The sequence below is a fragment of the Mustelus asterias genome, unplaced genomic scaffold (genome assembly GCF_964213995.1).
Source record: "Mustelus asterias unplaced genomic scaffold, sMusAst1.hap1.1 HAP1_SCAFFOLD_530, whole genome shotgun sequence".
Classification (NCBI taxonomy): domain Eukaryota; kingdom Metazoa; phylum Chordata; class Chondrichthyes; order Carcharhiniformes; family Triakidae; genus Mustelus; species Mustelus asterias.
In genome coordinates, this window is record NW_027590481.1 from 97,106 (window position 1) to 121,674 (window position 24,569).

General features: G+C 48.9%; 1 protein-coding gene across 1 annotated transcript in view; it reads left to right on the forward strand.

Annotated features, from left to right (window-relative positions):
* Positions 1-369: 369 nt before the first annotated feature.
* The window catches only part of LOC144486952 (uncharacterized), a 67,414-nt gene continuing 43,214 nt past the window's right edge, over positions 370-24,569 (forward strand). Inside the window, exons 1-2 of the mRNA XM_078204963.1 lie at positions 370-1,566; positions 10,606-10,735. Of these exons, the coding sequence (XP_078061089.1) occupies positions 487-1,566; positions 10,606-10,735 (1,210 nt within the window). The 5' untranslated portion in view covers positions 370-486. The remainder of the gene's footprint in view (positions 1,567-10,605; positions 10,736-24,569) is intronic.

The window sequence follows — 24,569 nt, forward strand, 5'->3', positions numbered from 1 at the left end:
ACACTTGTCCTGTGACTGATTGTGCCCCACTAGAACAGAATGAGCACAATAGCTGTGGATGGAAAATGTGTGCGTGGTTTTCTCTCTCTCTCGCCACTGTTAAATTATCAGGTGTCCATAGAAGTGGAAGTGGCTGCACTTGTCATCACTCAAGCTCACAATGACAGGAAGGTGGAGTTTGAAGGCTAGCGAGAGGAGTAAGCTGTGTGAAACAGCCCACGTCTGCAACAGGCGGAGGTGTCCAGAGGGCGGGAGGGAGGCTATCGGACTGGAAGGCACAAAGTGGAGGAAAATGTAACTGGAAGGAGACTCTGCTGATCTAACCGCCCTGGATGTAGCAACAGGTTTTGACTAACGTTTTGTGAAGACTAAAGGGCCGTCCCGGCGCTCTGCACTGTGATTTACGCTGGGCTTGGAGACCTTCAGGACTGGTGTTACCGCGCTCCTAAGCCTGTGGCCGTGCAACTCGGGTCACCGCTCCTCACCATGGCAAAGTGGTTCAAGGATTTTCAGCTGAGCCTAAAGACCCGGCCAAAGCCGGAGGGCACAGGGGCAACCCGAGCCGGCGTGGATAGCGAGGGAGCGAATAGGAATCGGCGCGCCGTCCAGGGCGAGGTGAACCCTCGGGGCACCGGGAGAGAGGTGAAAGGGGTCGCAGAGAGAGGCGAACCAGAGCAAGGGAAACTGGGGAAAGCAGTAAACGCTGGGACGAAGGGGAAGTCTGCCGGAACCCAAGGGAAAACTGGTGGCAGCACGCTGATACGAGGGAAGACGGAGTCAAATAAAAACCTCATTCAAGGGAAGAAGCCTACGGGGCTAATAAAGAATGGACTGACAATAAAGAGAGATAATGGAAAACCGCCCAAAGGATCCGGGGAAACCGGAAACAGTATCCCAGGAAAAAACATCAAGAATTCCAACACGGATCCCGGGAATGGCGAAGAAATTGGAAAGCCAGTCAAAAGTCCGTTGGTGAAACGGGGACAAAATCCCAGTAAATCCGGACAAAGTTTTTCCGGAAAACTCGGCTTGAATCCGGGGAAAATTACGGGGAGGGGTCCAGCCAAAACCGAATCGAAGCCCGACCTGAAAGCGGGGAAAACGGATTCGAAAACCGGCAAGGCGGACCCCAAATCGGAGAAGGCCGATGCAAAGAGCGGGAAAGCAGACCCCAAAGCCAGGAAGGCAGATCTGAAAACCGGGAAACCCGACCCGAAAGCCGGGAAGACCCCCGACCCGAAAGCCGGGAAAACGACCAGTCAAAGTCCCGGGAAAACTGGGCTGAATCTTGGAAAAATAACCGGGACAAACGCGGGGAAGAATGGATTGAAATCTGGGAAAGCGGGGCCGAGTCCAGGGAAGACCGGATTGAACTTGGGCAAGCTAACTGGGAAGAATTCCGGCAAAGCGGGACTGAACCCCGGGAAGCTGCCAGGGTCCTCCTACATTTCATCCAAGCACAGGCTGATCAAGGTGGAAAACCAAGAGAAGAATGGGAAGAATCCCATGAACAGGATTCCGAATGCGGTGGAGGACAAAGAAAGTGGGAAAGCCAAACAGGATACGGTAGGAGGCTGTTTAATCCCTTGGCATTGTGCAGCGGCTGAACAAGCCACGCAATAAACTACTTTTAAAAATTCAGTGACATGTTACACAGGAAGCTGCATTGTCCATGAACAATGTCCCACAAAAGGTTTTAAATCAGTGATGATTTATTATGTTTGTTGGTGGTTCAGGTTGAGGGGGTAATACTGGCTTGGACAACAAGAGAACCCTTGGGCTTCCAGCGTGATTGGCAGGCTTAGTTGCTGTCAGTAATAAGGATAGCCATGAATTTCTGTCGCGCCTTTTAATAACCACAAGACGTTCCAAAGTTCTCTACAGCCAGTGAAGTACTTTTATAGAAATGCACTCAAATGGGGCGGGCACGGTGGCACAGAGGGTTAGCACTGCTGCCTCACAGCGCCAGGGACCCGGGTTCGATTCCCGGCTTGGGTCACTGTCTGTGCGGAGTCTGCACGTCCTCCCCGTGTCTGCGTGGGTTTCCTCCCACAGTCTGAAAGACGTGCAGGTTAGGGTGCATTGACCCGAACAGGTGCCGGACTGTGGCGACGAGGGGAATTTCACAGTAACTTCATTGCAGTGTTAATGTAAGCCTTACTTGTGACTAATAATAACTTTAATGTTATAAACACGACAGCAGCACGATGGCACAGTGGGTTAGCACTGCTGCCTCGCAGCGCCAGGGACCTGGGTTCGATTCCCGGCTTGGGTCACTGTCTGTGCGGAGTTTGCACGTTCTCCCCGTGTCTGCGTGGGTTTCCTCCGGTTTCCTCCCACAGTCCGAAAGACATGCTGGTTAGATGGATTGGCCGTGCTAAATTCTCCCTCAGTGTAACCCGAGCAGGTGCCGGAGTGTGGCGACTAGGGGAATTTCACAGTAACTTCATTGCAGTGTTAACGTAAGCCTTACTTGTGACTAATAAATAAACTTTACTTTAATGTTATAAACGCAACAGCGGCATGGTGGTAGAGTGGTGAGCACTGCTGCTTCACAGCTCCAGGGACCCGGGTTCGATTCCCAGCTTGTGTGGAGTTTGCACGTTCTCCCCCCAATTTCTGTGTGGGTTTCCTCCGGGTGCTCCGGTTTCCTCTCACAGTCCAAAGATAAAGTTACAGTTTGTTCATTAGTCACAAGCAAGCTTACATTAACACTGCAATTAAGTTACTGTGAAAATCCCCTGAGTCGCCACACTCCGGCGCCTGTTCGGTTCAATGCACCCTAACCAGCACGTCTTTCAGACTGTGGGAGGAAACCGGAGCACCCGGAGGAAACCCACGCAGACACAGGGGGGGAGAACGTGCAGACTCCGCACAGACAGTGACCCAAGCCGGGAATCGAACCCGGGTCCCCGGCGCTGTGAGGCAGCAGTGCTAACCCACTGTGCCAAATTTTGACCCATGACTTCAGCGGGAACTCTTCTTTCAATAGCGGCCCCTGAGAGGGAAGAGGGGACCTCGGTCCGACATCCATCTCAAAAGCAACGCCACTGACGGGGCAGTGCTCCCTCAGTCCCCCGCTAAAGTAACATCTTGGATTTTAGTGCCCAAGGCTCTGCGGTGAGACTTGAACCTACAACAGGCTGGCTCAGAGACAAAAAGAAGGGAAGTGTTACAGATTTGTGCCATGCCTGCCTGTGGCTTTATTCTTGTTAAAACCAAAAATAAAAACCCACCCCTAATGGCTGAATGAGTAAATGGCATGTCCGGGTCTTCACTCAGCCAGGCAGGGCAAGAAGGATCAGCTAGGGTGCCACTCCAATTATCCCCAATATCATAGAGCAATACAGCACAGAAAGGGCCCTCCAACCCTTGAGCCTGCGCCGACAGTAACCATCAAAGAACAAAGAACAGTACAGCACAGGAACAGGCCCTTCGGCCCTCCTGCGCCGATCATGATGCCTGCCTAAACTAAAACCGTCTGCACTTACAGAGTCCCTATCCTTCCGTTCCCATCCGATTCATGTATTTGTCGAGTTGCCCCTTAAATGCTATCGTACCTGCTCCCACCACCTCCCCGGGCAGCGCGTTCCAGATATTCACCACCCTCCTGTGTAAAAAAAAACCTGCCTCGCCCATCTCCTCTAAACTTTTCCCCACGCACCTTAAACCTATGTCCCCGAGTACTTGACTTTTCTACCCTAGGAAAAAGCATCTGACTATCCACTCTGTCCATGGCCCCTCATAATCTTGTAAACCCCTATCAGGTCACCCCCTCAACCTCCGTCATTCCAGTGAGAACAAACCGAGTTCATCCAACCTCTCCTCATAGCAAACACCCTTCAGACCAGGCAACATCCTGGTAAACCTCTTCAGAATTGTACACTATATTCTAAATGAGGCCTAACTAAGGCTCTGTACAGCTGCAGCATGACCTGCGAATATTTATATTCAATGCCCCGACCGATGAAGGCAAGCATGCCGTATGTCTTCTTGACTACCTTCTCCACCTGCGTTGCCACTTTCAGTGATCGGTGGACATGTACGCCCAGATCTCTCTGCCTGTCAATATTCCTAAGGGTTCTACCATTTACTGTATAATTCCCACATGCATTGGACCTTCCAAAATGCATTATCTCACACTTGTCTGGATTAAATTCCATCTGCCATCTCTTCGCCCAAGTCTCCAGCCAGTCTATATCTTGCTGTATCCTCTGACAATCCTCTTCACTATTCGCAACTCCACCAATTGTTGTGTCAATGGGCAAAACCAGCCAATGACCCTGACCCCGATCAGCGTCTCTTACCGGACAGTGTGTTATAGAGTCATAGAGGTTTACAGCATGGAAACAGGCCCTTCGGCCCAACCTGTCCATGCCACCCTTTTTTTTAAACCCCTAAGCTCATCCCAATTGCCCGCATTTGGCCCATATCCCTCTATACCCATCTTACCCATGTAACTGTCTAAATGCTTTTTAAAAGACAAAATTGTACCCGCCTCTATTACTACCTCTGGCAGCTTGTTTCAGACACTCACCACCCTCTGTGTGAAGAAATTGCCCCTCTGGACACTTTTGTATCTCTCCCCTCTCACCTTAAACCTATACCCTCTAGTTTTAGACTCCCCTACCTTTGGGAAAAAATGTTGACTATCTGTTATGTGGATAGCGCGTTGGGGAAAGAGTCTGGAAGTGCCTTGCACAGTCGAGTAGCCTCCCAACTCTCTGCCAAGAACCCAAAGGTAAATAATGGTCAGTTGGAAGAGGTGCAGGAGAGTTGTAGAACTGCCAAAAGCATCAGCTGACCAAGAGAAAGAGAAATCAGGGATAAAATCCATTTGTTGGGGTTTGATCTGTTCATTATTAGGTCCCGTTCAATAAAAAAAAAGCAAAATTGTATTCAAACAGCATGATTTACAACGTCAGGACATCCCAGAGTTCTTCACAACCAATGAAGTACTTTTTAATTGTAGTCATTATTGTAATAAAGGAAACGCAGCAGGTTATTTGCGCACAGCAAGATCCCACAGACAGCACTCCGTAAGTGACCAGGTGATCTGTCCTAAAGACATTGGTAGAGCCATAAATATTGGCCCCAGGAGACTCGGGAGCCATCCCCTGCTGTTTGTTGGTATTGGGCCATGGGGTCCGAGTTGGAATATGGGGCCTCAGTTTGATGTTGTACTAAGTCAAAGAACAAAGAAAATTACAGCACAGGCACAGACCCTTCGGCCCTCCAAGCCTGCACCAACCATGCTGCCCCAATCTGAACTAAAAAACCCTACCCTTCCGGGGACCATATCCCTCTATTCCCATCCTATTCATGTATTTGTCCAGACGCCCCTTAAAAGTCACTATCGTATCCGCTTCCACTACCTCCCCCGGCATCGAGTTCCAGGCACCCACCACCCTCAGTGTAAAAAAACTTGCCTCGTACGCCTCCTTTAAACCTTGCCCCCTCGCACCTTAAACCTGTGCCCCCTAGTAATTGACTCTTCCACCCTGGGGGAAAAAGTGTCTGACTATCCACTCTATCCATACCTCTCATCATCTTGTAGACTTCTATCAGGTCGCCCCTCAACCTCCGTCGCTCCAGTGAGAACAAACCAAGTTTCTCCAACCTCTCCTCATAACTAATGCCCTCCATACCAGGCAACATCCTGGTAAATCTTTTCTGTACCTTCTCCAAAACTTCCACGTCCTTCTGGTAGTGTGGCGACCAGAATTGAACACTATATTCCAAGTGCGGCCTCACTAAGGTTGTATAAAGCTGCAACATGACTTGTCAATTTTTAAACTCAGTGCCCCGGCCGATGAAGGCAAGCATGCCATGTGCCTTTTTGACTACCTTCTCCATCTGTGAGAAGTCCTCGGAGGCAGAAGTCCCTTCACCAAAATCCCTGTATTCACAAGTTTGACAACAGCATACAGAGTGCTATTAGTTCGCAGTCTACACTCGGAATCCCAGAGAAACTGACACGCCTGGTCAATTACAAAGCAAGAGACTCCCTGATTGACCCATCAATTTGGCCCCTAATCAGGGACATCTTTTGTGGTTGAACCAAATAAACAAAGTCAAACTGACTTAAGGACAACTCAAAAAAGGGGCAACTCCTTAAAAGGAGGGGAACAGCCCGAAATGAAAGACAACGCGGAAGGGAAACTAAATTAAAATGTGATTAAAGGGGTCAATAATACACCCCAGCCCCTGCGGTGCCCGGCGGGCACGGAAGGCGTCAACTGTGCCCTCGGGCACCGCACGCTCCCTTTCCAGGGACACCCGGCCGCGAATATAGCCGCGGTAGAGGGGCGGACAGTCGGGCTGGATGAGCCCCTCGATCGCCCGCCGCCTGGATCTGTAGATGGAATGCCTTGCTACGACCAGGAGCAGGGTTCACGAGGAGGTCCCCCGTTCCCCCACCCCCCCGCCCCACCCCCCTCCGCATCGGGTGCCCGCAGATCAGGAGCATGGGGCTGAAGTGCAAACAAAACATCAATAAAAGGATTTTTTTTTTTTTAGAAAACTGAAAAGGTTGTGCAGCCTAAAACATAGAACATAGACATGGTCCCCGGACTCCACAAGGTTGCAACAAGGGCACGCTTGGGAGCCTTTGAACCAGAAGGACCTACGATTGTACGGTACTGCTGAGTTCAGCACCCTCCACCCCAGGTCCCCGAGATAGTGGGGGGGAGATCCCTCTGTCGAGGGACCTCCACTGGGGACCTCCGCCGCCTGATGGCACCAAGGCCCGCCAAGGTGCAGGCCCTTAATCAGGGAGTTCATGTTCTAACAGACCCACCTCAGTTGCCTGATTAAAGTCGTTACAGATGTCTCCTCTGATCGAAACAGCACCCCTGACAATGCAGCACTCCCTCAGTAACTGCACTGAGAGAGCGAGTCTTGGGTTATGTTCTCAGGTCACTGGTGTGAGACTTGAACCCACAACCTTCCGACTTAGAGATGCCACCCAATGAACCAAAGCTGGAACTTAAGTCGATCGTGCGCAACACTTGGTTAGGATGCTGGCTGGCTTCATCGTTGACAATGGGGCAATTAAATTCCAGTTTCCCGTGCCTGGTTTAGTAAAACCGCCACGTGCGTGGGTGTGCAAGGCAGATCCATGTTCGTGTCCAGTGCAAACTCACTTGTTGCATTGCATATGCACGCCATGGACTGGGAGAAAGAGGGCCAATGCTCTCCACGTGTGCACAGGCTTCCTGGCAGTGACTTTCCTCTCTTCCTTGTCCCATCCTTCACTCTCCAAGATAATTTTTTTGGGAGAGATCACGATCCCACCATGCGGGAGTCACAGGAATGTAGGTCTGGCCTAACACACAGCAAAAAAGGCGCTAAACTTATATTTTATTCCACTTATCATAATTTATTCTAACAAAGGTTTTAGGCTCTGTTTTCCAGTTTTTCTTCCACACTGCTTACAGTACTGATTAATATAAAGGCTACTCCCAAAATCTGTGAACATGAATTAGTTCATGTGTCAACCACACTCCCAGTCAAAGTAGCTTTCTTTCTTTGATTTGATTTGATTTATTATTGTGACATGCATTAGTACACAGTGAAAAGTGTGTCTTTCCTTTAGTACTTGGGTTTCTGGCTGCGGTGCTGCAGTTTGCGAGTCTCACACATCTCCTGCGGGTAAAAGGAGACAGTGGGCGACACGGTGATGGAGTGGGTTAGCACCGCTGCCTCACAGCGCCAGGGATCCGGGTTCAATCCCGTCCTCGGGTGACTGGCTGCGTGGAGTTTGCACGTTCTCCCCGTGTCTGTGTCGGTTTCGTCCCACAGTCCGAAAGATGTGCAGGTTAGGTGGATTGGCCATGCTAAATTGCCCCTTAATGTCCAAAGATGTGCGGGTTAGGTGGATTGGCCATGCTAAATTGCCCCTTAGTGTCCAAAGATGTGCAGGTTAGGTGGATTGGCCATGCTAAATTGCCCCTTAGTGTCTAAAGATGTGCAGGTTAGGGGGATTGGCCATGCTAAATTGCCCCTTAGTGTCCAAAGATGTGCAGGTTAGGGGGATTGGCCATGCTAAATTGCCCCTTAGTGTCTAAAGATGTGTAGGTTAGAGGGATTGGCCATGCTAAATTGCCCCTTAGTGTCCAAAGATGTGCAGGTTAGGGGGATTGGCCATGCTAAATTGCCCCTTAGTGTCTAAAGATGTGTAGGTTAGAGGGATTGGCCATGCTAAATTGCCCCTTAGTGTCCAAAGATGTGTAGGTTAGGGGGATTGGTCATGCTAAATTGCCCCTTAGTGTCCAAAGATGTGGAGGTTAGGTGGATTGATCATGCTAAATTGCCCTTTAGTGGCAGGGCGATTAGGGGGTTAAATGTATGGCCTTACAGGGATAGGGCCTGGCTAGGATCGTTGTGAGTGTAGGTGCGATTGGCCGAATGGCCTTCTTCTGTATGGTAAGATTAAGGTTTAAATTTATTTATTAGTGTCACAAGTAGGCTTACATTAACACTGCAATGAAGTTACTGTGAAAATCCCCTAGTCGCCACACTCCGGCTCCTGTTTGCGTTACACTGAGGGAGAATTTAGCACGGCCAATGCACCCTAACCAGCACGTCTTTCGGACTGTGGGGGGAAACCGGAGCACCCGGAGGAAACCCACGGGGAGAACGTGCAGACTCCGCACAGACCGTGACCCCAGCCGGGAATCGAACTTGTGTCCCTGGCGCTGTGAGGCAGCAGTGCTAACTCACTGTGCCACCGTGCCGCAGGGATTCTATGATTCAATGATAACCTCCACGAGTTCCATGAGGAATCACTGGTTGAGCTCCCTGTGGGGGCTTGTTGTGTGCGAGTTCCCCTGGTAACAGGCAATGAGCCTTTTACAAGGGCGGACTGCAGGACTGGGCCTGCAGAACCATTTGTCCCGGACAGGGACTAGTGTGTGCACACCATAGTTGTGGATTTACTTTGCCTTCTGTAAATAAACTATGTTGCTTTCCTGAGTTATTATAGAGACTGACTCCTCCAAGAGGAAGAATTAAGTAGAATCTAGATGTTTTACAGCTTAAAGGGATCTTGGTCTGGTCTTCTGTTCTTGAGCTTTGATTTGATTTGATTTGATTTATTATTGTCACATATTAACATACAGTGAAAAGTATTGTTTCACGCGCACTGTACAGACAAAGCATACCATTCATAGAGTACATAGATTCGATTTATTATTGTCACATGTATTGGGATACAGTGAAAAGTATTGTTTCTTGCACGCTACACAGACAAAGCATACCGTTCATAGAGTACATAGGGGAAAAGGAAAAGGAGAGGCTGAATAGACTGGGACTTTTTTCTCTGGAGCGTAGGAGGCTGAGGGGTGATTTTATAGAGGTCTGTAAAATAATGAGGGGCACAGATCAGCTAGATAGTCAATATCTTTTCCCAAAGGTAGGGGAGTCTAAAACTAGAGGGCACAGGTTTAAGGTGAGAGGGGAGAGATACAAAACGGTCCAGAGGGGCAATTTTTTCACACAGAGGGTGGTGAGTGTCTGGAACGAGCTGCCAGAGGTAGTAGTAGAGGCGGGTACAATTTTATCTTTTAAAAAGCATTTAGACAGTTACATGGGTACGATGGGTATAGAGGGATATGGGCCAAATGCGAGCAATTGGGATTAGCTTAGGGGTTTTTTAAAAAATGGGCGGCATGGACAAGTTGGGCCAAAGGGCCTGTTTCCATGCTGTAAACCTCTATGAGTCTATGACTCTATTTGATTTGATTTATTGTCACATGTATTGGGATATAGTGAAAAGTATTGTTTCTTGCACGCTATACAGACAAAGCACACCGTTCATAGAGAAGGAAAGGAGAGGGTGCAGAATGTAGTGTTACAGTCACAGCTAGGGTGTAGAGAAAGATCAACTTAATGCGAGGTAGGTCCATTCAAAAGTCTGACAGCAGCAGGGAAGAAGCTGTTCTTGAGTCGGTTGGTACGTGACCTCAGACTTTTGTATCTTTTTCCTGGTGGAAGAAAGTGGAAGAGGGAATGTCCGGGGTGCGTGGGGTCCTTGATTATGCTGGCTGCTTTTCCCGAGGCAGCGGGAAGTGTAGACAGAGTCAATGGATGGGAGGCTGGTTTTGCATGATGGATTGGGCTACATTCACGACCTTTTGTAGTTCCTTGTGGTCTTGGGCGGAGCAGGAACCATCCCAAGCTGTGATACAACCAGAAAGAATGCTTTCAATGGTGCATCTGTAAATGTTGGTGAGAGTCGTAGCTGACATGCCAAATTTCCTTAGTCTTCTGAGAAAGTAGAGGCGTTGGTGGGGCTTTCCTAACTATAGTGTCGGCATTGGGGGACCAGGACAGGTTGTTGGTGATCTGGACACCTAAAAACCTGAAGCTCTCGACCCTTTCTACTTCGCCCCCATTGATGTAGACAGGGGCATGTTCTATGGAGGGTCTGTGATCTTGGCCTAGTCTTCTGTTCTTGAGCTCAGCAGGGGATGAGGGCTGGATGTAGAATCCTGCACTTGGAGAGGAAAAATAAGAAATAAAAGTTAATTACATCCCACGGGAAGACTAGCATGTTAATGAAGTCATTAATTGGGCACCTGACTGAACTCTTTCCTCTTCCAGGTCATCATCGTGGAGGATTATGCAGATCCCTACGATGCGAAGAAACGAGGGACAGGACAGAACGACGCAGAGCGGGTGGGGGAGAACGACGGCTACATGGAACCGTATGACGCACAGCAGATGATCACAGGTAGGGTGACTAAGCCAGAGGGCAGCTCAGCTCATAGAGTCAAGAGGGCGGGACCCTGGCCGCCCCTGTGGCGGGAGCCGTTTACGAGCAAGAATGGGAAACTCGGCATTGCGTTCCAGCGAAAGCTCCATTCACTTTCAGCGGCACTGGAAAGCCCCAGCCGTGAATGACGATGGAAGATTTCGGCCATGTGGTTTCAAAGCATAAACAAGGACCCTTTCAGCCCGTCGTGTCTGCAGCGGCCATCAAACACCTTGTCATACCAGGATGCTGCCTGGTTTGGAGGGTAGGTCTTATGAGGAAAGGTTGAGGGAGCTAGGGCTGTTCTCTCTGGAGCGGAGGAGGCTGAGGGGAGACTTAATAGAGGTTTATAAAATGATGAGGGGGATAGATAGAGTGAACGTTCAAAGACTATTTCCTTGGGTGGATGGAGCTATTACAAGGGGGCATAACTATAGGGTTCGTGGTGGGAGATATAGGAAGGATGTCCGAGGTAGGTACTTTACGCAGAGAGTGGTTGGGGTGTGGAATGGACTGCCTGCAGTGATAGTGGAGTCAGACACTTTAGGAACATTTAAGCGGTTATTGGATAGGCACATGGAGCACACCAGGATGATAGGGAGTGGGATAGCTTGATCTTGGTTTCAGATAAAGCTCGGCACAACATCGTGGGCCGAAGGGCCTGTTCTGTGCTGTACTGTTCTATGTCTATGTTCTATAAGTCCTCGGAGGCAGAAGTCCCTTCACCAAAATCCCTTTATTTACATGTCTGACAGCAGCAAAGAGTGCTTTCAGTCGACACTCGGAGTCACAGAGGAACTGACACGCCTTGTTAAGTACAAAGCAAGAGGCTCCCTGATTGGCCCATCCAATTTGGGGGAGTCCTTGTTCTAACAGGCTGTTATAACTCCACAGAGGCGAAAGTCCCGTCACCAAATTACTTTATTTACACCACACATCTGTACACAGCCAGCTCTCCAGTTGCTCCCTGCTGAAGGCAGGCTGGGAGTCTGACACACCTGCTTTAAATAGGGAGCATGAGGCTCCCTGATTTAACCATCAATTAGGATTCATCAGGTGGTTCACACTCTAGCAAGCCAACCTCATTAGCCTGGCTGAACTCATCACACAGGCCAACCTCAATTGCCTGATTAAAGTCATTACACGCCTATCTATTCTAATCCCATTTTCCAACACTCCTGCCAGGATCTATTAGAGAGTTGTACAATGTTATTTATTGAAACGTCCTTTCAGTCCAAGGGCACATTGCAGGTTCATGAACTTGGTTCGATTTGATTTATTATTGTCACGCGTATTGGGATACCGTGAAAAGTATTGTTTCTTGTGCGCTATACAGACAAAGCATACCATTCATAGAGTACATAGATTTGATTTATTATTGTCACGTGTATTGGGATACAGTGAAAAGTATTGTTTCTTGTGCGCTATACAGACAAAGCATACCATTCATAGAGTACATAGATTTGATTTATTATTGTCACATGTATCACAGTGAAAAGTACGAGTTCCTGCGCGCGATACAGACAAAGCATACCGTTCATAGAGTACATAGATTTGATTTGATGTAGTGTTACAGTCACAGATAGGGTGTAGAGAAAGATCAGCTTAATGCGAGGTAGGTCCATTCAAAAGTCTGATGGCCGCAGGGAAGAAGCTGTTCTTGAGTCGGTCGGTACGTGACCTCAGACTTTTGTATCTTTTTCCCAATAGAAGAAGGTGGAAGAGAGAATGTCCGGGGTGTGTGGGGGGTCCTTGATTATGCTGGCTGCTTTTCCCGAGGCAGCGGGAAGTGTAGACAGAGTCAATGGATGGGAGGCTGGTTTGGGTGATGGGACTGGGCTACATTCACGACCCTTTGTAGTTCCTTGCGGTCTTGGGCAGAGCAGGAGCCCCAGACCAAGCTGTGATACAACCAGAAAGAATGCTTTCTATGGTGCATCTGTAAACTTTGGTGAGAGATGTAGCTGACATGCCAAAACTCCTTAGTCTTCTAAGAAACTAGAGGCTTCTTGAATTCAGCTGCAGTGAAAAATCCCACATGGCCTTAGTACTAAAGAGGCATTTAATTATTTTCTGTTTGAGAGTCTGCCCATTCTTTGAGTTGCAAATTAGTCTCCTCCTCTCTTGAAGGCACTGTGTTTTTTGATTCAGGGAGGAGGAAGAAGACATTCAGCATGCCCGATTATGAAGGGCACGGACTTTGGGCGAGTTAAAATTAATCCCTGTGCCTCAGAATAAGGTTTTGACCATTGAAGGACTGAGGTGAGGAGAAGTTTCTTCACTTGGGTTTGTGAATCTGGCTGCTTTCTTTTTGCGTACTCCCCTTTACCAGTCCGGCAGAAACTAGTACCGGAAATAAGTCCCTCCTCTGCTGAGATCAGCTGACTCGGCACAGACCAGGAATCAAACTCGGAAGCATCCTTGCCCGTGCGGGTTGCTACCACTTCACACTGTGTAATTGCCCGCGAAGCCGTCACAGGAATTGTGTGCTATTTTTTTTTGCTGTCGGGCCTTCGTTGGTGAGCTGCCCGAGAGAGGGTCCGATAAGAGTTTTCCCATCCTGTTTTTCCCTCTCTTCTAAAATTAAGAATTCCAGTAGAGCGGGAGGGTTAATGCGGCAGCAGTGGCATACCGGGGTCCCTCAGTGGGACCCTGCGCTGTACCTCCAACCACCGGGTCTTGTTTTTTCATCAATGCTAATGCCTGCATTTTATCGCTTCTTCCAAAAAAATCCCACGGATTTTCCCTCCTTCCTGCAGTTTCATTCATTGGCTCCCTCCTGTGAACTGTACCCATCGACCAACCTGGAATGCACAAACCAGAAATGCACCAGCATTAATTATCCCTCTAACCGTCTGACCCGCAGCATTGATTTAGTTTGATTTATTATTGTTACATGTATTGGGATACAGTGAAAAGTATTGTTTCTTGCGCGCTATTTTTTTATTCATCCGTGGGACATGGGCGTCGCTGGCTGGTCCGGCATTTATTGCCCATCCCTAGTTGCCCTTGGAGGGCAGCTGAGATTCAACCCCATTGCTGTGGCTCTGGAGTCACATGTAGGCCTTCCCTAAAGGACATTGGTGAACCAGACATGTTTTTCTGACAATCGACAGTGGTTTCATGGTCATCAGTAGATTCTTAATTCCAGATTTTTTTTACTGAATTCAAATTCCACCATCTGCCGTGATGGGATTCGAACCCGGGGTCCCCCCAGAACATTAGTTGAGTTTTTGGATTAATAATCCAGCGATAATACTACTCAGCCATCGTCTCCCCTTATACGGACAAAGTATGCCCTCCATAGAGAAGGAAAGGAGAGAGTGTAGAATGTAGTGTTACAGTCATAGCTAGGGTGTAGAGAAAGATCAACTTAATGCGAGGTAGGTCCATTCAAAAGTCTGACGGCAGCAGGGAAGAAGCTGTTCTTGAGTCGGTCGGTACGTGACCTCAGACTTTTGTATCTTTTTCCCGACGGAAGAAGGTGGAAGAGAGAATGTCTGGGGTGCGTGGGGGTCCTTGATTATGCTGGCGGCTTTTCCCCGAGGCAGCGGGAAGTGTAGACAGAGTCAATGGATGGGAGGCTGGTTTGGGTGATGGGACTGGGCTACATTCACGACCCTTTGTAGTTCCTTGCGGTCTTGGGCAGAGCAGGAGCCCATACCAAGCTGTGATACAACCAGAAAGAATGCTTTCTATGGTGCATCTGTAAACTTTGGTGAGAGATGTAGCTGACATGCCAAAACTCCTTAGTCTTCTAAGAAACTAGAGGCTTCTTGAATTCAGCTGCAGTGAAATCCCACATGGCCTTAGTACTAAAGAGGCATTTAATTATTTTCTGTTTGAGAGTCTGCCCATTCTTTGAGTTGCAAATTAGTCTCCTCCTCTCTTGAAGGCACTGTGTTTTTTGATTCAGGGAGGAGGAAGAAGACATTCAGCATGCCCGATTATGAAGGGCACGGACTTTGGGCGAGTTAAAATTAATCCCTGTGCCTCAGAATAAGGTTTTGACCATTGAAGGACTGAGGTGAGGAGAAGTTTCTTCACTTGGGTTTGTGAATCTGGCTGCTTTCTTTTTGCGTACTCCCCTTTACCAGTCCGGCAGAAACTAGTACCGGAAATAAGTCCCTCCTCTGCTGAGATCAGCTGACTCGGCACAGACCAGGAATCAAACTCGGAAGCATCCTTGCCCGTGCGGGTTGCTACCACTTCACACTGTGTAATTGCCCCGCGAAGCCGTCACAGGAATTGTGTGCTATTTTTTTTTGCTGTCGGGCCTTCGTTGGTGAGCTGCCCGAGAGAGGGTCCGATAAGAGTTTTCCCATCCTGTTTTTCCCTCTCTTCTAAAATTAAGAATTCCAGTAGAGCGGGAGGGTTAATGCGGCAGCAGTGGCATACCGGGGTCCCTCAGTGGGACCCTGCGCTGTACCTCCAACCACTGGGTCTTGTTTTTTCATCAATGCTAATGCCTGCATTTTATCGCTTCTTCCAAAAAAATCCCACGGATTTTCCCTCCTTCCTGCAGTTTCATTCATTGGCTCCCTCCTGTGAACTGTACCCATCGACCAACCTGGAATGCACAAACCAGAAATGCACCAGCATTAATTATCCCTCTAACCGTCTGACCCGCAGCATTGATTTAGTTTGATTTATTATTGTCACATGTATTGGGATACAGTGAAAAGTATTGTTTCTTGCGCGCTATTTTTTTATTCATCCGTGGGACATGGGCGTCGCTGGCTGGTCCGGCATTTATTGCCCATCCCTAGTTGCCCTTGGAGGGCAGCTGAGATTCAACCCCATTGCTGTGGCTCTGGAGTCACATGTAGGCCTTCCCTAAAGGACATTAGTGAACCAGACATGTTTTTCTGACAATCGACAGTGGTTTCATGGTCATCAGTAGATTCTTAATTCCAGATTTTTTTTACTGAATTCAAATTCCACCATCTGCCGTGATGGGATTCGAACCCGGGGTCCCCCCAGAACATTAGTTGAGTTTTTGGATTAATAATCCAGCGATAATACTACTCAGCCATCGTCTCCCCTTATACGGACAAAGTATGCCCTCCATAGAGAAGGAAAGGAGAGAGTGCAGAATGTAGTGTTACAGTCATAGCTAGGGTGTAGAGAAAGATCAACTTAATGCGAGGTAGGTCCATTCAAAAGTCTGACGGCAGCAGGGAAGAAGCTGTTCTTGAGTCGGTCGGTACGTGACCTCAGACTTTTGTATCTTTTTCCCGACGGAAGAAGGTGGAAGAGAGAATGTCCGGGGTGCGTGGGGGTCCTCGATTATGCTGGCGGCTTTTCCCCGAGGCAGCGGGAAGTGTAGACAGAGTCAATGGATGGGAGGCTGGTTTGCGTGGTGGGACTGGGCATTGTAGGCGTTGCAATTACTCTCATTAATCCCTGGATTCGGGATGGCTAAAATCAGGGTCCCAGATGGATGTCAGATGAAGCCAGGTTGCCTTCCTGTGAGAGGGGAGTTTGCTGGTACTGACTGGTGAAACTGCCACGCTATGATGTGTTGCAGGGCTGCTGGTTGCCTACCCAAGTTGTGTGCTAACAAGACCTTGCACTCTTAGGAGAAGAAGTCAGAGGTACAACAAGAGGAAAACAAAAAAACAAATTTTTATTCTGCCCCAGGATGTCAAAATTGTCACCTGCAATGAATCTGCAGGTTTTTAAAGTCTAATTGTACCTTTTCCTCATCACTCCACCTTATTTTGCCTCATCTCTTCTCACAATGCATCCTTTAACAAAACTCTTCATTTCTCAATTCTAAAAGAAGATGGCACGGTGGCACGGTGGGTTGGCACTGCTGCCTCACAGCGCCAGGGACCCGGGTTCGATTCCCGGCTTGGGTCACTGTCTGTGTGGAGTTTGCATGTTCTCCCCGTGTCTGCGTGGGTTTCCTCCGGGTGCTCGAGGTTTCCTGCCACACACTCTAAAGATGTGCAGGTTAGGTGTATTGGCCATGATAAATTGCCCCTTAGTGTCCAAAGATGTGCAGGTTAGGTGGATTGGCCATGATAAATTGCTCCTTAGTGTCCCGGGATGCGTAGCTTAGAGGGATTAGCAGCGTAAATATGTGGGGTTACGGTTACTGAAGCGAACAGGGTTAAGCATACACAGGATCTCTCGGTCTCAGTCTAGGGCGGCACAGTGGGTTAGCGCTGCTGCCTCACAGCGCGAGGGACCCGGGTTCGATTCGTGGCTTGGGTCACTGTCTGTGTGGAGTCTGCACGTTCTCCCCCCAGTGTCTGCGTGGGTTTCCTCCGGGTGCTCCGGTTTCCTCCCACACTCCAAAGATGTGCGGGTTAGGTGGATTGGCTGTGCTAAATTGCCACTGAGTGTCAGGGGGAACTAGCGAGGGTAAATACGTGGGGCTTAGGAGGGATAGGGGCTGGGTGTGATTGTGATCGGTGCAGACTCGATGGACCGAATGGCCTCCTTCTGCACTGTAGGGATTCTATGATTCGAGGACAATCCTTCTTAAAGCTCACAGGGGGATTAAATTGCAGCATCTGGGATGTGGCACCCGCCCAGCCCTTGGTATGAACAGACCATTGTAAATTTGCACTGTAATCCCACCAACTAGGAGAGAGGAGGGAGGATGCTGTGTTGATGAGACAAAGCGCAGAAAGCTGGCACCAGTACAAGCCTTTAAACATTCCCTTCCTTGCAGCCCAGTTCCTGTGACCGGGTCAGGGGTGGTTTTCAGAAAGTGACGCCTCGCTGGCGGAAGGCGGCAAGTTTTTTCCTGCCCTCATGTGAGGGAGAGATAAGGGACGCCGGGGGGGGGGGGAGGGAGAAGTAACAAGGTCAGTGCTGACCTTCGAGGTTGTGACTTCTGAACCCGGTTGCAGTGAATCAGACGCGATTTACTGCACAGCTCATGCTCCAGGCAATTGTTCCGTTTAACATCCCTCCTCACACCCTACTCTGCATTCATGGGGAGATCACTCGAAGGAAATTGCATTCATATCCTTTGTCACATTCTCAAAAACACAAAGAGAAATTCTTATATGCTCCCTGGTATTTCTCATCCTCTTTATTCCGCTTTTTAATGTCTCAAACCACCTGCTGCTTGTAGCTCACAGCGCCAGGGACCCGGGTTCGATTCCCGGCTTGGGTCACTGTCTGTGCGGAGTCTGCATGTTCTCCCCCGTGTCTGCGCGGGTTTCCTCCGGGTGCTCCGGTTTCCTCCCACAGTCTAAAAGATGTGCAGGTTCAGTGGATTGGCCGTGCTAAATTGCTCCTTAGTGTCCAAAGATGTGCGGGATAGGGGGATTGGCCATGCTAAATTGCCCCTTAGTGTCCAAAGATGTGCAGGTTAAATGGATAGGCCGTGCTAAATTGCCCCTTAGTGTCCAAAGATGTGCAGGTTAGGTGAATTGGCCATGCTAAATTGCCCCTTAGTGTCCAAAGATGTGTGGGTTAGGTGGATTGGCCATGCTAAATTGCCCCTTAGTGTCCAAAGATGTGCAGGTTAGGTGGATTGGCCATGCTAAATTGCCCCTTAGTGTCCAAAGATGTGCAGGTTAGGTGAATTGGCCATGCTAAATTGCCCCTTAGTGTCCAAAGATGTGTGGGTTAGGTGGATTGGCCATGCTAAATTGCCCCTTAGTGTCCAAAGATGTGTGGGTTAGGTGGATTGGTCATGCTAAATTGCCCCTTAGTGTCCAAAGATGTGTGGGTTAGGTGGATTGGTCATGCTAAATTGCCCCTTAGTGTCCAAAGATGTGTGGGTTGGTGGATTGGTCATGCTAAATTGCCCCTTAGTGTCCAAAGATGTGCAGGTTAAATGGATAGGCTGTGCTAAATTGCCCCTTAGTGTTCAAAGATGTGCGGGTTAGGTGGATTGGCCATGCTAAATTGTCCTTTAGTGTCCAACGATGCGCAGGTTCGAGGGATTGGCCGTGCTAAATTTCCCCTTGGTGTCCAAAGATGTGTAGGTTAGAGGGATTGGCCATGCTAAATTGTCTCTTCGTGTCCAAAGATGTGCGGGTTAGGGGGATTGGCCATGCTAAATTGCCCCTTAGTGTCCAAAGATGTGCAGGTTAGGTGAATTGCCATGCTAAATTGCCCCTTAGTGTCCAAAGGTGTGTGGGTTAGGTGGATTGGTCATGCTAAATTGTCCCTTAGTGTCCAAAGATGTGTGGGTTAGGTGGATTGGTCATGCTAAATTGCTCCTTAGTGTCCAAGGATGTGCAGGTTAGGGGGATTGGCCATGCTAAATTGCCCCTTAGTGTCCAAAGATGTGCAGGTTAGGTGGATTGGCCGTGCTAAATTGCCCCTTAGTGTCCAAAGATGTGCGGGTTAGGGGGATTGGCCATGCTAAATTGCCCCTTAGTGTCCAAAGATGTGCAGGTTAGGTGGATTGGCCGTGCTAAATTGCCCCTTAGTGTCCAAAGATGTGTGGGTTAGGTTGATTGGCCATGCTAAATTGCTCCTTAGTGTCCAAAGATGTGCGGGATAGGTGGATTGACCATGCTAAATTGTCCCTTAGTGTCCAAAGATGTGTGGGTTAGGTGGATTGCTCATGTTAAATTGCCCCTTAGTGTCCAAAGATGTGCAGGTTAGGGGGATTGGCCATGCTAAATGACCCTAGTGTCAGAGGATTAGCAAGGTAAATGCTTGGTGTTAGGAGGATAGGGACTGGGTGGGATTGTGGTCGGTGTGGTCTCGATGGGCCGAATGGCCTCCTTCTGCACTGTCGGAATCTATGATTCTATAACTAATATGTGTAGTGTGCATCATCTTTACGTGACATAAATGTTCTTGCTGATTTTTGTAAAGCTAATCGTCCATTGAGCTTTCCAGCACGTCTCTGCTGATGGCACTTTGGTCTCTGGGTCAGAGGGTTCTGATTTTGAGTCCCGCTGCAGGAACTGAGGTTGGAGCAGAGGCCGTTGCTGAGTTGCTGGGCTGAGGGAGTGCTGTATTTCATCAGACGTTGGTGTCTGGGTAAACATTAAGCCCAAGGTGTTTACTCTGCTGGTTGAGGTGGATGTTAAAGGTTATTTATTAGTCACAAGTAAGGCTTACATTAACACTGCGGTGAAGTTACTGTGAAATTCCCCCAGTCGCCGCCACTGTCCGGTGCCTGTTTGGGTCCACGTACCTAATCGGCACGCCTTTCGGACTGTGGGAGGAAACCGGAGCACCCGGAGGAAACCCACGCAGACACAGGGGGGGAGAACGTGCAGACTCCACACAGACAGTGACCCGAGGCCGGGAATCGAACCCGGGGTCCCTTGGCGCTGTGAGGCAGCAGCGCTAACCCACTGTGCCATCGGGCTGCCTAACCGGCCCGTTTCACATTCTGAAGAGCAGAGGCTTCCCTTGGCGGCCTGTCCATACACCTCCTTTGATCAAAGATTATCCCAGCACTTCTGCGACCCTGCAATGTCCAAAATGGCTGCTGCAGCCTTGAATCTTACAGAACAGAACAAGACCATTTGGACCATCATGACTGTTCCTATGATGGGCGGCACGGTGGCACAATGGGCGGCACGGTGGAACGGTGCTGCCTCACAACGCCAGGGACCCGGGTTCGATGTATTGTGAGTAGAGATGAGGTAAGTTAAGGTGGAGTGATGAGGAAAAGATACAATTAGATTTTAAAAACCTGCAGATTCACTGTCGGTGACAGATTTTGACATCCTGGAGCAGAATAAATATTTTGTTTCTTGTTTTCCTCGTCTCGGTGTACCTCTGCCCACTTCTCCTGAGAGTGCAAGGTCTTGTTGGCACACAACGTCCGCAGACAACCAGCAGCCCTTCAACACGTCATAGCATGGCAGTTTCACCAGTCAGTACCTTTGGACACTAAGGGTCATTTTAACATGGTCAATCTCCTTAACCAGCACGCCTTTCAGACTGTGAGAGGAAACCGGGGCACCCGGGGGAAACCCACGCAGACACGGGGAGAACGTGCAAACTCCGCACAGACAGTGACCCGAGGCTGGAACTGAACCCGGGTCCCTGGCGCTGTGAGGCAGCAGCGCTAACCCACTGTGCAAGCTTCACTCTCACAGGAAGGCAAACTGGCTTCATCTGTCGTCCGTCTGGGATTTTAGCCATCCCGAATCCAGGGATTAATGAGAGTAATTACAATGTTAATTACAGTTGGGCCACTGTCTGTGTGGAGTCTACACGTTGTCCCCGTATCTGCATGGGTTTCCTCCGGGTGCTGCGGTTTAGAATCATAGAAACCGAGGCAATTTGGCCCATCGAGTCTGCACCGACCACAATCCCATCCAGGCCCTACTCCCATATCCCTACAAATTTACCTGCTAATCCCTCTAACCTATGCATCTCAGGACACTAAGGGGCAATTTTAGCATGGCCAATCAACCTAACCCGCACATCTTTGGACTGTGGGAGGAAACCGGAACACCCGGGGGAAACCCACGCAGACACGAGGAGAATGTGCAAACTCCACACAGACAGTGACCCGAGGCCGGGAATCGAACCCAGGTCCCTGGAGCTGTGAAGCAGCAGTGCTAACCCACTGTGCTACTGTGCCGCCCGGTTTCCTCCCACAGTCCGTAAGACGTGCTGGTTAGGGTGCATTGGCCATGCTAAATTCTCCCTCAGTGTTACCCGAACAGGCGCCGGAGTGTGGTGACTAAAAGTAAAGTAGAAGTAAAGTTTATTTATTAGTGTCACAAGTAAGGCTTACATTAACACTGCAATGAAATTCCCCTAACTTCATTGCAGCGTTAATGTAAGCCTGCTTGTGACACAAATGAAATACACTTTAAACTGTTTAAAAGAGATAGCCAATTAATCTCGCTTCTCTGGTCTTTCCCCATATCCCCCATGATATTCTCCTGAATTTAAAGTAATTCATTGTATGTTTTGAGCTGTTTCTAAGCGATGGTTCTTTAAAATTGCCAATCTTTTTTCCCTTAAATCTGCAGTTGCGGCTGCCTCTCTGATTTAATTAATACTCTCTGTAACATTCGGTGCCAGCGGGTATGTTCGTTGCTCACCCAAGCTATCTCGTCTGTAACCATTCATGTCATAATCTGTCATCAACACTACTGATCCCATGGTCCTCACAATTTAATAATACTGAACTCGTATTCAACAACACTAACATTTACAGGGCGTTTTAACAGACATGGCACAGTGGGTTAGCACTGCTGCCTCGCAGCACCAGGGACCCGGGTTCGATTCCCAGCTCGGGTCACTGTCTGTGCGGAGTCTGCACGTTCTCCCCGTGTCTGCGTGGGTTTCCTCCGGGTGCTCCGGTTTCCTCTCTCAGTCTGAAAGGTGTGCTGGTTAGGGTGCACTGACCGTGCTAAATTGCCCCTTAGTGTCCAAAGATGTGCAGGTTAGGGGGATTGGCCATGCTAAATTAGCCCTTAGTGCCCAAAGATGTGCAGGTTAGGGGGATTGGCCATGCTAAATTGCCCTTTAGTATTCAAAAATGTGCATGTTAGGTGGATTGGCTGTGCTAAATTGCCCTTTAGTATTCAAAGATGTGCGTGTTAGGTGGATTGGCCATGCTAAATTGCCCCTTAGCGTCCAAAGATGTGTAGGTTAGGTGGATTGGCCGTGCTAAATTGCCCCTTAGCGTCCAAAGATGTGTGGGTTAGGTGGATTTGCCGTGCTAAATTGCCCCTTAGCGTCCAAAGATGTGTAGGTTAGGGGGATTGGCCGTGCTAAATTGCCCTTTAGTATCCAAAGATGTGTAGGTTAGGGGGATTGGCCCTGCTAAATTGCCCCTTAGTGTCCAAAGATGTGCAGGTTAGGTGGATTGCCCATGCTAAATTGCCCCTTAGTGTCCAAAGATGTGCAGGTTAGGGGGATTGGCCATGCTAAATTAGCCATTAGTGTCCAAAGATGTGCAGGTTAGGCGGATTGGCCGTGCTAAATTGCCCTTTAGTGTCCACAGATGTGTAGGTTAGGTGGATTGGCCATGCTAAATTGCTTCTTAGTGTCCAAAGATGTGCGGGTTGGGGGGATTGGGCATGCTAAATTGTCCCTTAGTGTCAGGGGGATTAGCAGGGTAAATACGTGAGGTTACAGGATTACGGCCTGGGTGGGACTATTGTAGTACCGGCACAATGGGCCGAATGGCCTCCTTTTACACTGTAGGGATTCTATGATTCTATCATTCTATGATTGATTCTCAATTAATAAGGGGATCAGGGGGTTCTGGGGGAAAAGGCAGGAGAATGGGGATGAGAAAAATATCAGCCATGATTGAATGGCGGAGCAGACTCGATGGGCTGAGTGGCCTAATTCTGCTCCTATGTCTTATGGTCTTATGGATTCTATGAAATTCAGGAGCTGTGCAACTGTGTTGGGACAACCACTGGTCAGAGGCTACTCAGGGAGGCTGGAGAGAGGGGCATCAGATTCTGTACAATATCAAACTCTTTTGTTCATCCACAGGGTGTGTGTTGCTGGCAAAGGTTGGCATTTACTGCCCCTTCCTAATTGCCCTTGAGCGAGAGCAAGAGGCAACTTGACCAATACATGAATGGGCAGTGATTTGCGGGATATGGACTGCGTAGAAGCAAAAAGTCTTTGTTTAGAAAGGTGCCATGTGTTGGCGCAAGCTTGGAGGGCCGAAGGGCCTGTTCCTGTGCTGTACTGTTCTTTGTTCAGCCTTTGGATGCAACTGATTGGCTTCCTTGTCCATTTCGGAGGGCAGTTAAGAGTTAACCACGTTGCTGCTGATCTGGTGTCATATGTAGGCCAGATAGGGCAAGGTTGGCAGATTTCCTTCCCTAAAGGACAGTGGCGAGCCCAGATTGACTTTTCCCACAATCCCCGAGTTTCATGGTCACAGATTTTGATTTGATTTGATTTATTATTGTCACATGGATTGGGATACCGTGAAAAGTATTGTTTCTTGCGTGCTATACAGACAAAGCATACTGTTCATAGGGAAGGAAAGGAGAGAGTGCAGAATGTAGTGTTACAGTCATAGCTCGGGTGTAGAGAAAGATCAGCTTAATGTGAGGTAGGTCCATTCAAAAGTCTGATGGCAGCAGGGAAGAAGCTGTTCTTGAGTCGGTTCGTACCTGAACTCAGACTTTTGTATCATTTTCCCGACGGAAGAAGATGGAAGAGTGTGTGTCCAAGGTGCGTGGGGTCCTTGTTTGTGCTGGCTGCTTCTCCCGAGACAGCGGGAAGTGTAGACGGAGTCAATGGATGGGTTGTGTGATGCACTGGGCTACATTCACGACCCTTTTCAAAGGTCATGGGGAGAAAGCAGGATTAGGCTATTGAGTTGGACGATCAGCCACGATGGTGATGAATGGCGGAGCAGGATCGAAGGGCCGAATGGCCTCCTCCTTGTGTGTTTTTATGTTTGTAGTTCCTTGCGGGTCTTGGGCAGAGCAGGAGCCTATACCAAGCTGTGATACAGCCAGAAAGAATGCTTTCTATGGTGCACCCTTACTGAGACTAGCTTTTCATTCCGGATTTATTTAATTAATTGAAGTCATATTGCCTGCTGCCGGGGTGGGATTTGAGCTCGTGTGTCTCCAGATCATTCATCCAGGCCTCCGGCTAACTCATCCATTCTGACAAACCCTTGCGCTTTAACATCCTTTATCAATTGTTAACCATCTCAAAGGGTGATGTGTTATTCAACAATGTGAGGAGCTTTGTACCGTGTGACACAGGGTGTGTTACTCTCCACGCACGGTGCCAGTGGGAATCTGTATCTCTTACAACCACAAAGCCCAATTACTGCGACTACGAACATCCTGTGATCAACTTATAGGAATAACAGCACAGGAGGAACTCATTTCGCCCAGTGCGTTTGGAGGCCTTTGAAATCTTT